Below are 16,269 nucleotides of genomic sequence, written 5' to 3' on the forward strand. Positions count from 1 at the left end.
AGGGATCCAGTAATTCTGGTCCCCACTGTTACAGAAGGATCAATATTGGTGCCCACCACTAGTAACATCTCTGTAATATAATGTCATCGCTGTAACATGATATTACGAATAACAGGAAACAGTGTTTAAAGTACCAGGACTTTGTCAACTAACCTGGTAGATCTCTGGTCCTCTTCAGGTTGAAGTTGCCATGTAGAAGTTTGTAAGCCAGCGTTATATTTGCATGGCATTGCATGATAGGGTGTTGCCCACAGGCATGTATCTTCTTGACAAGTTGAACCCCCCCAGGCCTTTCTGTCTCAATTATAATAGTATGTAAAGGAGTTGGAGTACGTTGCACCCTGCTAGGCCTTTCTGTCTCAATTATAATAGTAGGGAGAGACTTTAATGTTCTGACAATAACAATGTAGAGGTAGATCTCCTTTAACAGCATCCGCTAGGCTGCATTCCATGTGGTTGAAACCACAGTAAAAGTTAGCATGAAAGCAGGGTGTGTAGAGATGGTGATGAGGAAGCTTAATAATGGTGTTCGGGTCTGTCTGACCCATTTTCAATGTTTACCAAAAGAAAGATTACACAATTATATATATTTTTTTGTCATTTTCTGTGACAAATAAAACATTTTAATTCAAATAAAACATTCTGATATTCTGATGTTACATATGTGGTGTTTGGGTCCACTGGACCAGAGGGTAATACGTGTGTGTGTGTGTGTGTGTGTGTGTGTGTGTGTGTGTGTGTGTGTGTGTGTGTGTGTGTGTGTGTGTGTGTGGGTGAAAACAAGCAAAAATGAAACAAAGCTGCACACAAAGCTGTGTGCCGACACTCTGTCTTCCTCTTCCCTGGGCCTGCTGTTTCAACAAAGCACCAAGAACCTGTTTGTCTCCCTTCCTTGTCTGTTTGTCTCCCTGCCTTGTCTGCTGGTCTACCGTTTTTCTCACACTCTTTACCCGTTGTAGTGTGTGAAACTACACAATGTCTTGCAGGAACCTTTTCAATGTTATTACGATACATTACTTCAATACATTATTCCAATACATTGTAAAACACTCTACCCCAGCCCAGTGCAAATTGGAGGAGGAACACAACAAATCAATAGCTTTGCATGTGTGGCTCCTTACCACAATCAATCAGTATGGCAAAAATAATCTCTGCTCAGAGAGCCTTAGAAATAATCTTTGCCGATAGAGATGCTAGTGTGGAAGGAGCGTCTTCCACTTTGCAAGATTAAGAATTTTAAGAATATGATGATCATGTCTCTGTCAATTCGGAGTCTGACAGTGAGTTGTAAGAAGAGGATGAGATTGACCTTCAGCTAGCCCCAGGACCAGCCCTTCAGCAGCCAGCCCCAGGACCAGCCCATCAGCAACCAGCCCCAGGACCAGGACCAGCCCGTCAGCAGCCAGCCCCAGGACCAGCCCGTCAGCAGCCAGCCCCAGGACCAGCCCGTCAGCAGCCAGCCCCAGGACCAGCCCGTCAGCTGCCAGCCCCAGGACCAGCCCGTCAGCTGCCAGCCCCAGGACCAGCCCGTCAGCAGCCAGCCTCAGGACCAGCCCGTCAGCAGGTCCAAAAAAGGCTTTACGGCGAAAGCACACCATGTGATTATCTGAGGACAGCGCCCCGCACACAAAGCATTACATACATTTTCCAACCAAGCAGAGGCGTCACTTACCTTGAAGATCTTCATCTGGTTGCAATCACAAGGGTCCCAGCTACATAACAAATGGTCATTTTGTTCGATAAAGTCTTTCTTTATATCCCAAAAAAGACAGTTTCATTGGCGCGCTAGACTCAGTAATCCACCGGTTCAAAATGCATACAAATGAATCCCATAAGTTACCAATAAACTTCTTCCAAACATATCAAACAATGTTCCTAATCAACCCTCAAGTACCCTAATATGTAAATAAACGATAAACTTTAAGACGGAGAATACCGGAGACCATTAAAACTTCTTAACTTGTTATGGCTGCAATCCTGATATCGGGATAAGTGTCATCAACAACCGCTGAATAGCATAGCTCTACATACAATAAATATTACTCTAAATATTTATATTCATGAAATCACAAGTGCAATATAGGAAAACACAGCTTAGCCTTTTGTTAATCCACCCGTCGTGTCAGATTTTGAAATTATGCTTTATAGCGAAAGCAATCCAAGCGTTTGTGTAAGTTTATCGATCGCACGATAAAACATTAAGTACACTTAGCATCAGGTAGCTCGGTCACGACAACCAGAAAAGCAATGAAATTAATTGTTTACCTTTGATGATCTTCGGATGTTTTCTCTCACGAGACTCCCAGTTACACAACAAATGTTCCTTTTGTTCCATAAAGATTATTTTTATATCCAAAATACCTCCGTTTGTTTGTCGCGTTATGTTCAGAAATCCACAGGAAAGAGCGGTCACGACAACGCAGACAAATTCCAAATAGTTACCATAATGTCCACAGAAACATGTCAAACATTTTTTTATAATCAATCCCCAGGTTGTTTTTAAAATTTATAATCAATAATATATCAACCGCAAATGTCTTTCACAGTAGGAGAGGGAAAAGCAATACCTATCCAAATTCTGTTGCGCGAGCGAAACTCATGTGACAACTTGATGTTATTGTTCTGGCTCATTTTTTAAAATAAAAGCCTGAAACTATGTCTGAAGTCTGACACCTTGAGGAAGCGATAGGAAAAAGGAATCTGGTTCATATCCCTTTAAATGGAGCAAAGGTAGGCTATGGAACATGGAGTTTTCAAAATAGAGGCCACTTCCTGTTTTGATTTTCCTCAGGGTTTTGCCTGCAATATCAGTTCTGTTATACTCACAGACAATATTTTGACCGTTTTGGAAACTTTAGAGTGTTTTCTATCCAATAATAATAATAATAATAATAATAACATGCATATATTAGCAACTGAGACTGAAGAGCTGGCCGTTTTATAATGGGCACCTTTTCATCCAAGCTACACAATACTGCCCCTGCAGCCATAAAAAGTTAAGTCATTTTTCATGCTCAACACTTACTGCACTGTCCGAAAGCTTAAATTCCTGTTAATCTAATTGCACTGTCCGATTTACAATAGGCTTTACAGCGAAAGCATGCCATGCGATTGTTTGAGGACGGTGCCCCACATAGAAATATTTTTCCACCAGCACAGGTTACATAAATTCACAAAGGGAGGGAGGGAGGGACTGGTGCACTTCACAAAATAGATGGCATCATGAAGCAGGAAAATTATGTGGATATATTGAAACAAAATCTCAAGATTTCAGTCAGGAAGTTAAAGCTTGGTCGTAAATGGGTCTTTCAAATGGACAACGACCTCAAGCATACTTTCAAAATTGTAGCAAATTGGCTTAAGGACAACAAAGTCAAGGTATTTGAGTGGCCATCACAAAGCCCTGACCTCAATCCCATACAACATTTGTGGGCATAACTGAAAAAGCGTGTGCGAGCAAGGAGGCCTACAAATCTGCCTCAGTTACACCAGCTGTCAGGAGGAATGGACCAAAATTTACCCAACTTATTGTGGGAAGCTTGTGGAAGGCTTCTAACTATCCTCGCTCCTCGCCATGTAAATCTGACAGGAGAAAACATCGGGTTTCTAACTATCCTCAACATGTAAATCTGACAGGAGAAAACATCGGGTTTCTAACTATCCTCAACATGTAAATCTGACAGGAGAAAACATCAGGTTTCTAACTATCCTCAACATGTAAATCTGACAGGAGATAACATCAGGTTTCTAACTATCCTCGCTCCTCAACATGTAAATCTGACAGGAGATAACATCAGGTTTCTAACTATCCTCGCTCCTCAACATGTAAATCTGACAGGAGATAACATCAGGTTTCTAACTATCCTCGCTCCTCAACATGTAAATCTGACAGGAGATAACATCAGGTTTCTAACTATCCTCAACATGTAAATCTGATAGGAGAAAACATCGGGTTTCTAACTATCCTCAACATGTAAATCTGACAGGAGATAACATCAGGTTTCTAACTATCCTCGCTCCTCAACATGTAAATCTGTCATCGTCATCCAGACCCTAAATTCTGATATAAAACCCTGTATTTTTGTCAATCCACTCGTCAGGATTGGAACTTCACAACGTTACACCCAGAAAGGTGAAAGTGTTAAAGTAACAGGAGTTATGTTTGGTACGTCCCAAAGAGAAAGGCTTTCGTCTATTCATTTAAGAACAGGTTTACATCTCAACCATAATGTCAGCCAAGTTGTTTTGATTGTATTCTCTAATTGTTTGAAATCAGTGGATCCAACATGAATGTAAAACATGCACACAGGATAAATACATTAGTTTATACAATGGAGCATTCAAATATTTACCCACTGCTAGTGGGGCAACCTTAGCTTTTTCTGATTGGTCAATTCTTGGAAGAAATACCATCTGTTTATTGGCTAGCCAGAGCAATTCTTCTGATTGAGATCGAGCACAGCAATGTGATTGGCTGTGTATTATTCATATTGCAATACCCATATAGAAAATACAGTTGAACAGTTCACACATTTTCATTCTTTGATTTCATGACCTAAATATTTGTTATTTTATTGTAGCTCCTTTGTTGACAATTATTAGATGTGAACATTCATTGTGTTATTGCATTAATACAGTTTAAACAGTAGATATTTGGGGGAAGTTACCAACATAAAAGTGGAATATTGGAATATGTCTGACAAGTGGAACAGTCCTGCCCAGTGTGAAAGCCAACACACACAGCCTTACACACTCAGCTCCCTGTATTCTACAGCTGCACTGCTACAGCTTCACCTAGAGGGGGCGATAGAAACAACCAGATTTAAGGGACAGGACAAAAAGACAAATGACAGATAGGAGAGCCTTTCAGATAACACGTCCTAACATAGCTGTCCCAATAGAGTCACTATGTCCCAGAAACGGACTGGCCATGGGACACTTTGGGGCCAGATGGGCTGGTCTAAATCGGGAGTTTTGCAAAGAATAACTGTTTTGGGAGGGGGGGGGCAGTGTGTTAGAAAATAAATGTAAATGTTGAAAAGAAAAACAGTCACATTATCAGTCATACACAATCCTCGACTGATTTCAAGACAAGATGAACATGTCATAAATAAATAACGTCACTCACCCTAACGTCAGGATCCGACTCCACAGACCACAGGTTGGTTTGGTTCTCCTCTTCCTCCTCGTCACCAGTGGGAAACCAGCTAGGATAATATTACACAGATGGATTAGATTACATCAGATATTCATTGATTTATTGATTTGATATTTGATATATTATATATCCCTGGAACCATAGATAGATGTTCTCAGAACCTCCCTGGAACCATAGTATGACGTTCTCAGAACCTCCTGGAACCATAGTTAGACATTCTCGGAACCTCCCTGGAACCATAGTAAGACGTTCTCAGAACCTCCCCGGAACCATAGTAAGACGTTCTCAGAACCTCCCTGGAACCATAGTTAGACGTTCTCAGAACCTCCCTGGAACCATAGTAAGACGTTCTCAGAACCTCCCTGGAACCATAGTAAGACGTTCTCAGAACCTCCCTGGAACCATAGTAAAACGTTCTCAGAACCCCCTGCAACCTAAAACTTAACGTTGGGATTACACTTCTTGTACTCCATTTCATATGCCAAATTATGTTGACAAGTAGTAGAATGTCATCACAAAATAGACTGGTGCCTAGGCTAAGAAGATCCCGTAGGGTTCAGAGCCTGTTTTGAGAGGGAGACCTGGCAAGACTTGTTTAGCAGGACCAGGCTAACTGTAGAATTAGATAGCAGGACAAGGCTAACTGTAGAACTTAGTTAGCAGGACAAGGCTAACTGTAGACTTAGTTAGCAGGACAAGGCTAACTGTAGACTTAGTTAGCAGGACAAGGCTAACTGTAGACTTAGTTAGCAGGACAAGGCTAACTGTAGACTTAGTTAGCAGGACAAGGCTAACTGTAGACTTAGTTAGCAGGACAAGGCTAACTGTAGCAGGACAAGGCTAACTTAGAGTTAGCAGGACAAGGCTAACTGTAGACTTAGTTAGCAGGACAAGGCTAACTGTAGACTTAGTTAGCAGGACAAGGCTAACTGTAGACTTAGTTAGCAGGACAAGGCTAACTGTAGACTTAGTTAGCAGGACAAGGCTAACTGTAGACTTAGTTAGCAGGACAAGGCTAACTGTAGACTTAGTTAGCAGGACAAGGCTAACTGTAGACTTAGTTAGCAGGACCAGGCTAACTGTAGAATTAGATAGCAGGACCGGGCTAATTGTAAACATAGATAGCAGGACCATGCTAACAGCATTTGTAAGTTAGGCTAACTGTAGACCTAAGTCAGCCTAACCGCACCTGGAGGTGAAGAGAGACTTCTCGTTGATCATCTGGACTCTGAAGATGTTGACAGCCTTATAGACGTCTATCACATCCTGGTACTTCTCCAGTAGATGCCTGGAGGGAGAGACAGGATAGAAAAGAGTCACTCCACAATATCACCACATTTGACAAGATTAAACACAACAATATGGAGTTCAGACACTGTAAACTTCCATTGGCAATCAATATCATCAATATCAATTAACATGTATTATATCATCAATATCAATCAGCATACCTCATATCATCAATATCAATCAGCATACCTCATATCATCAATATCAATCAGCATACCTCATATCATCAATATCAATCACCATACCTCATATCATCAATATCAATCAGCATACATTATATCATCAATATCAACCAGCATATATTATATCATCAATATCAACCAGCATACCTCATATCATCAATATCAACCAGCATACCTCATATCATCAATATCAACCAGCATACATTATAGTGTATCAGTTGTATTACATTATAATATCCTTAACATACCTGTAATATGTCCCAGACTCATCCTTCTGGTTCCTCTGGTCTGGCTTCATGTCCTCTCCCCCCCACTGGTAGCAGGGGCAGGGGAAGAGGTTTAGCCAGGGGTAGAGGCAGGGGCTGGGGTCTGGTCTGGTCCTCTCTCCCAGGGGCAGGTTCTGTGCCAGGTATGGTCTGAGCAGGGCTCTGGGCAGCAGAGACACCAGCCAGTAGATGGGCTCCTCATTTACAATGTCATGGTAGCTCTGGAGGTACTGACGCACAGCTGCAGAGGGCTGGATGGAGGACAGGTTCTGTAGGCAGGAAGAGGAAGAGAAAGAGATGGAGGAAGTGAGACCAAGAGGTTATTATGTGGTTATGGCTAAGCTTAGCCGAATACATTTCAACTCAGTTTCACAGTTCCTGACATTTAATAAAAGTAAAAATTCCATGTCTTAGGATCACCACTTTATTTTAAGAATGTGAAATGTCAGCATAATAGTAGAGAGAATGATTTATTTAAGCTTTTTATTTATTTCATCACATTCCCAGTGAGTCAGAAATGTACATACACTCAATTAGTATTTGGTAGCATTGCCTATAAATTGTTTAACTTGGGTCAAACATTTCAGTTAGCCTTCCACAAGCTTCCCACAAGTAGATGGGTAAATGTTGGTCCAGTCCTCCTGACAGAGCTGGTGTTACTAAGTCAGGTTTGTAGGCCTCATTGCCCGCACACGCTTTTTCAGTTCTGCCCACAAATCTTCTATGGGATTGTGATGGCCACGCCAATACCTTGACTTTGTTGTCCTTAAGCCATTTTGTCACAACTTTGGAAGTATGCTTGGGGTCATTGTCCATTTGGAAGACCCATTTGCAACCAAGCTTCAACTTCCTGACTGATGTCTTGAGATATTGCTTCAATATATCCACATAATTGTCCTTCCACATAATGGCATCTATTTTGTGAAGTGCACCAGTCCCTCCTGCATGTCATAAATAAATACGTCACTCAAGCTAACATCAGGTCCAGACTCCACAGACCAGAGGTTGGGTTGGTGCAAAGCACCCCCACAACATGACGATGCCACCCCCGTGCTTCAAGGTTGGGATGGTGTCCTTCGGCTTGCAAGCCTCCCCCTTTTTCCTCCAAACATAACGATGGTCATTATGGCCAAACAGTTCTATTTTTGTTGCATCATACCAGAGGACATTTCTCCAAAAAGTACAATCTTTGTCCCCATGTGCAGTTGAAAACCGTAGTCTGGCATTTTTTTTTAGGTTTTGGAGCAGTGGCTTCTGCCTTATATCCACTCGTTTCACTGTAGATATAGATACTTTTGTACCTGTTTCCTCCAGCATCTTCACAAGGTCCTTTGCTGTTGTTCTGGGATTGATTGTTCATCTGAATGGATCTGAATGTATATGGGTTTCTCAAGTATCCTGAAATGTAAAATCTTCCCTGTTTCAGGCACCAGGTTGGATCTGTATGTATATGAATGTATATGTTCTTAAACTCTGAAGTGGCTTATTGATTATATGAAGATGTTTTAATATTCCCAGATGACTGGAAACCAGCTATAAACTGTAATGTTAAAAGACCGTGAACTGAATGAAGTAAAGGGAGTCAAAAAGGGAAAAGATATTATTGGTTTACGTTTTGGGGGTGTGTCTAAATACACCAAAACCTGGGTAACCGAAATTGAACTTGAAATGAACCAAAACAAAAAAAGGTTAAATAAGAGTAATTGAAAATGTTTATGGAAGGTTTTTGGAATTGATAAATCACCTACTACGTTCTAGTTGAATTTTCTTGCTATAAATCCTCTTAAATTATATATTAATATACATTATCTTAAATTGTATAAATAGATATATTATCTTAAGATAATATATCATAATATATAATTTAAGTTGTATAAGATATATTATCTGAAATTGTATATTAAGATATATTATCTTAAATTGTATATTAAGGGTGATTGTTATAACAGCTTCCTACCAGGTGTGGTTGAGTTTGGATCTGGGCCTCCTTCAGAGACTCCTGGTAGCGTTGATGTGTTCTCTGGAGAAACATCATGATGTCTGGAGGACCCTGGACTGTTCTGATCAGCACCTGGCCCACACACACATTTACACTGTTATACAGAGCAACTTATCTTAAGATAGCTAGGGACGACAACCACGTATCACAGTCATAGTAAGTAAATCTTTATGGTTTTATTTAATGTATTTTCTTTTCACCCGCAGCATGGTGATGACTCTGTCCAGGTATAGCACCTCCTGGTGGCAGAAGTCAGCATAGCAGTGGGCAGGCAGACGTCTGGAATACATCCCTCTGAGGAAGGCTGAGTAGAGGATCTCATCTGCTACTCTCTCATTGGTCTCCCACAGGAAGTCATAAATACTCACCTGTTATAATTAGCATAATGCATAATCAGTCTTAATGAGAACATTCTAAAAGTTATATGGTAGTTAATTCACCAGTGGGAAGTTAGCTACATTAAACTAGTTCTGTGGTAGTTAATTCAACAGTAGGAAGTTAGCTACATTAAACTAGTTCTATGGTAGTTAATTCACCAGTAGGAAGTTAGCTACATTAAACTAGTTCTATGGTAGTTAATTCAACAGTGGGAAGTTAGCTACATTAAACTAGTTCTATGGTAGTTAATTCAACAGTGGGAAGTTAGCTACATTAAACTAGTTCTATGGTAGTTAATTCAACAGTGGGAAGTTAGCTACATTAAACTAGTTCTATGGTAGTTAATTCAACAGTGGGAAGTTAGGTTCTAAGTTAATTCAACAGCTACATTAAACTAGTTCTATGGTAGTTAATTTAATTCATTAAAAGTTCAGTGGGAAGTTAGCTACATTAAACTAGTTCTATGGTAGTTAATTCAACAGTGGGAAGTTATTAAACTAGTTCTATGGTAGTTAATTTAAAGTTGCTACATTAAACTAGTGGTGTTAATTCAACAGTAGGAAGTTAGCTACATTAAACACTTCTGTGCTAGTTAATTCAACAGTAGTGAGGAAGATTGGTCGAAGGTTTTTCCGTTCTAATTTTAGATTTGAATAGCAGAGTAGTAGACTAATAATGTGCTCTATGTTTTTGTCGAAGCTACAGGGAAAGTGGTCAAAATAGCTGACAGCTGATTCGTGTCAAAATCACATTGTTTAGAGTAGTTAATTCAACAGTAGGAAGTTAGCTACATTAAACTAGTTCTATGGTAAACAGTAGGAAGTTAGCTACATTAAACTAGTTCTATGGTAGTTAATTCACCAGTAGGAATAGACTGTTTAGTCAGACATTTAAATAAAACTGAAGAAGATTTCAAAATGTTTTATTAATTAGTAGTCAGATTTTGGGAGTCAGTAGTGAAGTCAAACAGCATTTATGCTCAATTTCAGATCTACCTGCTTCTGATTATTAATCATTAATTAACACTGTTAATAGTTCATTAATCATATGGTATTAATCATTAATCATCAGACAGCTGTTCAATCATCAGACAGGTTAAAGTATTATTAATCATTAATCATAGACAGCTGTTAATGTATTATTAATCATTAATCATCAGACAGCTGTTAATGTATTATTAATCATTAATCATCAGACAGCTGTTAGTGTGTTATTAATCATTAATCATCAGACAGCTGTTAATGTGTTATTAATCATTAATCATCAGACAGCTGTTAATGTGTTATTAATCATTAATCATCAGACAGCTGTTAATGTGTTATTAATCATTAACCATCAGACAGCTGTCATCTTCTAAACGTCAGAGTGCCATTCAACAAGGAGCTGCACCCGTAACATAATTAACTTATTGTCTAGCCGAGGCAATGGGCCAAGACATTCCTACCTCTCTCGTGTTTTTTCTTCTGACTTGGAATTACTGCTAAACCAGATCTAAAAGAAAATGAAATTAATAAATATACATGAATGTAATTGAGTGTTGATATGGTGCCTGTATAAAACGTGTCCAGATACAAGACAGTGTTAGACCTGCTACCTTGTCTCCATAGAACACACATAGAACCTCAGCTCTCCACAGGACACGTCATTCCAGCCCTGCCCACCTGTTGTCAAGACAAATCTCTCTTCAGTTATTTCAATGTCCTCAGAGTGTGTGTGTGTGTGTGTGTGTGTGTGTGTACCTCCAGTGTGTAGCTCCATACAGTTCTCCCCCTGTCCAGAGTTACTGGGCTCATCCTCCTCCCAGTAGAAACTGTCAACAGCTGAGCCGTCACTCCACAGCCACATCCCCTCCTTATCACAGAAACACATTGATTGATGGATTGAAAACACTTCATTGTTTTTAAACAGAAAGTACGTTGAGTTTTTGCCTCTGTAAACTGTAGACATTTGACAGACTGACAGACTGACTGATGAATTATTGACCCCATGTACCTGAGCTGCATCGTAGCCTCCCATCCAGACCGGCTGGTCTGTGTGTCTCCTGACCAGATCCTGGACAAACACCTGTTGACCCGGGCTGTGAACCGACACCAGGTTCCCTCTGTGCTGGGAGCAGTACAACTAGAGGGACAGTCAGAGAACACTGTGTTAGCCCGCTGAGCTAAAGCCCCGGCATTACCGGATCAACGCAGGCTAGAAATGGACATTTCCTGAATTAAATTAAATGTCTTGAAATATCAATGGTTGTGAAATAGTAATAGCAGTTGTAGTGACAGCAGAAGAAGTGGTAGTATTAGTGACAGAAGTAGTACTAGTAGGAGTAGTAATAGTTTTTATTTTTTTTACCCCCAATTTCATGGTATCCAATTGTTAGTAACTACTATCTTGTCTCATCGCTACAACTCGCGAACGGGCTCGGGAGAGACGAAGGTCGAAAGCCATGCTTCCTCTGAAACACAACCCAATCAAGCCGCACTGCTTCTTTAACAGAGCGCGCATCCAACCCGGAAGCCAGCCGCACCAATGTGTCAGAGAAAACACCGTGCACCTGGCGACCTTGGTTAGCGTGCACTGCGCCCGGCCCGCCACAGGAGTCGCTGGTGCGCAATGAGAGGAGTCGCTGGTGCTCAATGAGATCTCTACCGGCCAAGACCACGGACCTCCCGGTCGCGGCCGGATGCAAAAGAGCCTGAGCGCGAATCCAGAGTCTCTGATGGCACAGCTGGCGCTGCAGTACAGCGCCCTTAACCACAGTACCACCCGGTAGTCCCTGTAATAGTTTTTAATTTAACTACATTTTAAAGTATATATTTTTTTGTGAAAAATCAGATTTTAGCGTCATTCTTTTACCATGGATTTGCACTAAATCAATTCCTAACCAACTCTACTACAGCAACAGAACAAGTTGACCTTTAGTTTCTCAGTCTCTCCCAATTACAAGTGTTACCTCTGCAGTGGCCCAGGTGGCCCAGACAGGGTAGAAGGAGAAGCAGCGATGCTCATTCTGATGCCACCCGGCTGGGCATGGTGACTGGGAGTCCCCCCCTTCCACCTCCTCCTCTGTAGTGTTCACCACCCCCGGGGCAGCATCCAGCCCTGGAACAACAACACACACTGACAGTATGTACTGTTCAAGAGCTGTGCTTGACTTAGTTTACCTTGTACATTGGAAGCAATTAATGGAATAATCCCAAAAGTGCAAACTAAGCTAGATCAAGTAGCACCTCAAATACTGTATAGCATCTAGAGTTGAGTTTGACTAGATACAATGCTATTTTACAGTAAACAAATTGACAACAGACTTTCAGCACGCTTATTGGGAAGGACATTCAACAAAATGGTTAATGATTGGCTGAGTGAAATTCATGATCAAAAGATTGTGGGGGCTGTTTTGTTAGACTTCAGTGTGGCCTGTCGTGGAAGATTCATTTGTTGGTAACATATGTAAGATGTTTTATATTCATCAAATGTGTGTAAATTACCTCTCATCAAGAATGTTTTTTTTTGTATAATACTGTGGCAGGGTTTGCAGTATCTGTTCTATGTCAAGACTAAGTTGCAGGGGCCGCAGAGAGGGGAGAGGTCAAAGTATCATCATGTGTAAGCATATCTCTTGACTCCACAATGTGTGTGTGCCAGTCAGTGTGTCTCCATGAGTTTGTCCAGGATCAGTTGTATTTAGAATTGGTTGTATCTAAATGACAATTTGATAAATGCCTGTTGATATGGAGGATTGGTTTATGGTTCTGGGGTTTGAGTAAGGAGACAAAGCTGAACGATGAATTATGTCTATGCTGTCTGACTATGTGTGGTCTTTGCTATTAAAGGATCTCAGTTGCACTGTAGGGGGGCTCTCAGAGAATTCATGGTTAGACACTGAATTGCCTGAGAGTCACTGGATTGTGATAGAGCTGATATAATTAAAGATGGACTTTGATAATGAACTCTGACTTGTGTGTGGTTTGCTCCCATGATTTGCTAAGAGGAGGAAATTTCCACGACAGGCCTTTGACGTTATCATTCAGTCTATGGCTTTATACCACCTGCTATAATGTGGATAAATAGTAACCTGTTTAAATAAGTAACAATATGTTCTTAACTCACCTGCCGAGTAAATGAAGGTTAAATCAAATAGAAAAATGACAGAACACAGAGGGTGTTTTTTATCATTGAATTAAACTATTTACACACACACACCGTCTGTTTTTCAAGTTTCATATTGACCTGTTGCGAGGTGCAGAGCCATCACTATACAACAAAGCAGCAGAGACATTCTGCCAACCGATCTACAGAGGAAACAATGATATTACATTACATAACAACTTAACTCTACATTTAATAACCTCTAATAGTGTTAAAGGGATCCTGGATACCATTTTAATGACTCCGTGTGCATTAGGAAGGAAGGTAGTGGTTGTTTCATGAGCAAATGCTATTTAGCATTAGCACAATGACTGGAAGTCTACAGGTACGGTAGCATTGCTAATGCACCTATAGACTTCCAGTCATTGAACTAGAATCGTACATTATGCATTTAACGTAACTTATTTTAAAATGGCATCGCATAACATGACAAAACGTAACACAAATTAACTTTTAAGTGACATAAGTTAACATGAGCAGCTCCATCTGTAACGTAGCACATTACCTGGACATGAATCAGAGAATGTTGAGAGTAACACAGTGACAGTAGTAGTAGTAGTAGTAGCTTGGTCTTGGTAGAGTAGCTCAGAATCAGAGAATGTTGAGAGTAACACAGTGACAGTAGTAGTAGTAGCTTGGTCTTGGTAGTGTAGCTCTGAATCAGAGAATGTTGAGAGTACCTGAGCTGGCTAGTAACACAGTGACAGTAGTAGTAGTAGCTTGGTCTTGGTAGTGTAGCTCTGAATCAGAGAATGTTGAGAGTACCTGAGCTGGCTAGTAACACAGTGACAGTAGTAGTAGTAGCTTGGTCTTGGTAGTGTAGCTCAGAATCAGAGAATGTTGAGAGTAACACAGTGACAGTAGTAGTAGTAGCTTGGTCTTGGTAGAGTAGCTCAGAATCAGAGAATGTTGAGAGTACCTGAGCTGGCTAGTAACACAGTGACAGTAGTAGTAGTAGCTTGGTCTTGGTAGTGTAGCTCTGAATCAGAGAATGTTGAGAGTACCTGAGCTGGCTAGTAACACAGTGACAGTAGTAGTAGTAGCTTGGTCTTGGTAGTGAAGCTCAGAGCATATGCTCTTTTCTACCTGCTTCTGGCTTGGATTAGTCACTGTTGAGGAGGAGGAGGAGTAGTGAAATGAGGTGATGTGAGGAGAAGAGATGAGGAAATGATGAGGTACTGCAGAACAGCAACCAGACCATATCCTACTCTCTACACTAGTGGGTGTGTCCTAAAAGCCTCAGCCCTGCCCACTCTCATTATCAGTCAGACTAGAATCACATCAACAACCTGCTAGTTCTAACAACACATCTCCTGTTCTGACAGACTAGAATCACATCAACAACCTGCTAGTTCCAACAACACCTCTCCTGTTCTGACAGACTAGAATCACATCAACAACCTGCTAATTCTAACAACACATCTCCTGCTCTGACAGACTAGAATCACATCAACAACCTGCTAGTTCCAACAACACATCTCCTGTTCTGACGGACTAGAATCACATCAACAACCTGCTAATTCTAACAACACATCTCCTGCTCTGACAGACTAGAATCACATCAACAACCTGCTAGTTCCAACAACACATCTCCTGTTCTGACAGACTAGAATCACATCAACATCCTGCTAGTTCTAACAACACATCTCCTGCTCTGACAGAAGACACAGAGAAAACTCTCAATTTCTCGCATGGAACAGCCTTCATTTCTCAGAACAAGAATAGACTGACGAGTTTCAGAAGAAAGTTCTTTGTTTCTGGCCATTTTGAGCCTGTAATCCAACCCACAAATGCTGATGCTCCAGATACTCAACTAGTCTAAAGAAGGCCAGTTTTATTTCTTCTTTAATCAACACGAAAGTTTTTCAGCTGTGCTAACATAATTGCAAAACAGTTTTCTAATGATCAATTAGCCTTTTTAATATGATAAATTTGGATTAGCTGACACAACGTGCCATCACAGGAATGATGGTTGCTGATAATTGGCCTCAGTTCACCTATGTAGATATTCCATAAAAAATAACCTGTTTCCAGCAACAATAGTCACTTACAACATTAACAATGTCTACACTGTATTTCTGATCAATTTCATGTTATCTTCCAAAAACAAGGACATTTTTAAGTGATCCCAAACTTTTGAACGGTAGTTTATATCAAAATAAAGGTAAATACATATTTCAATGTCCAGATGTAGAAAGTTATGATTTACCAATAATTTACCAATAATTCATTAATTTAGTGACACCATCCTCATAAATTATACTGTTAAAGATATTCTGCCCTATAAACCTACATAAGCTGCCTATTTGCATTGCAATTGTCCAGTAACAACACCAATGAATTACAGACTCCTCCAAGATTGTTGAGTGTTTTTAGCTGAAAGACCGAGCTAATAGATTCTTATCTTGTTCCAGATACTGTGTGAGGGCTTGGTTCCTCTAATGCGTCACAGAGGTGGACCCATTGAAAATAGGGTGTAGTCCTCCCTGAGGCAGGAGAGTTTCAGGTGAGTGGCGGACCGGTTCAAGCTGCCGCAGCTGAGCTAACATCCAGAGAATCTCTTCCCGAAATTTATGGCAGATTTACCCCCGGGCCATCGATCAGTTTCACCTTTTCTCCCTCCTCTTGCGTGCAAATCATCTTGCACCTATTGTATTCGGGCCCAGCCATGAATAAAAACACAATTAGACTAACACTATTAGCTTGCTAGCCAGCACAATCCAAGCCTCAGGTCAAGTTGGAGAGGGTCTGTTGTCCGGGCCTCTGGCAGTCTCTATGGGGGTGCCACAGGGTTCAATTCTTGGACCGACTCTCTTCTCTGTATACATCAATAATGTCGCTCTTGCTGCTGGT

General features: G+C 40.7%; 2 protein-coding genes across 7 annotated transcripts; both read right to left on the minus strand.

Moving 5' to 3' along the window:
* Nucleotides 1–4,286: 4,286 nt before the first annotated feature.
* LOC112241170 lies at nucleotides 4,287–9,211 on the minus strand. The gene is made up of 6 exons (XM_042315820.1): nucleotides 9,096–9,211; nucleotides 8,854–8,967; nucleotides 6,879–7,165; nucleotides 6,348–6,446; nucleotides 5,129–5,207; nucleotides 4,287–4,794 (listed from the first exon to the last, which is right to left on the minus strand). Exons 1-6 carry the CDS (start codon nucleotides 9,183–9,185, stop codon nucleotides 4,783–4,785), a joined length of 681 nt encoding a protein of 226 aa, XP_042171754.1. The 5' UTR covers nucleotides 9,186–9,211; the 3' UTR covers nucleotides 4,287–4,782.
* A 23-nt stretch (nucleotides 9,212–9,234) lies between these two features.
* LOC112241169 (ladderlectin-like) lies at nucleotides 9,235–14,559 on the minus strand. 6 transcript variants are annotated; one of them, XM_042315821.1, is made up of 9 exons: nucleotides 14,256–14,559; nucleotides 13,922–13,941; nucleotides 13,498–13,559; nucleotides 12,221–12,369; nucleotides 11,266–11,394; nucleotides 11,013–11,124; nucleotides 10,868–10,934; nucleotides 10,718–10,764; nucleotides 9,235–9,263 (listed from the first exon to the last, which is right to left on the minus strand). In XM_042315821.1, exons 2-9 carry the CDS (start codon nucleotides 13,927–13,929, stop codon nucleotides 9,250–9,252), a joined length of 588 nt encoding a protein of 195 aa, XP_042171755.1. In that variant the 5' UTR covers nucleotides 13,930–13,941; nucleotides 14,256–14,559; the 3' UTR covers nucleotides 9,235–9,249. The 6 variants fall into 6 exon arrangements, with proteins under 6 accessions (XP_042171755.1, XP_042171758.1, XP_042171759.1 ...); XM_042315824.1 differs by lacking the exon at nucleotides 13,922–13,941 and having other exon boundaries at nucleotides 14,421–14,559; XM_042315825.1 differs by lacking the exon at nucleotides 13,922–13,941 and having other exon boundaries at nucleotides 14,182–14,558.
* Nucleotides 14,560–16,269: the final 1,710 nt, after the last annotated feature.

The sequence above is a fragment of the Oncorhynchus tshawytscha genome, unplaced genomic scaffold, assembly GCF_018296145.1.
Source record: "Oncorhynchus tshawytscha isolate Ot180627B unplaced genomic scaffold, Otsh_v2.0 Un_contig_1037_pilon_pilon, whole genome shotgun sequence".
Lineage (NCBI taxonomy): Eukaryota > Metazoa > Chordata > Actinopteri > Salmoniformes > Salmonidae > Oncorhynchus > Oncorhynchus tshawytscha.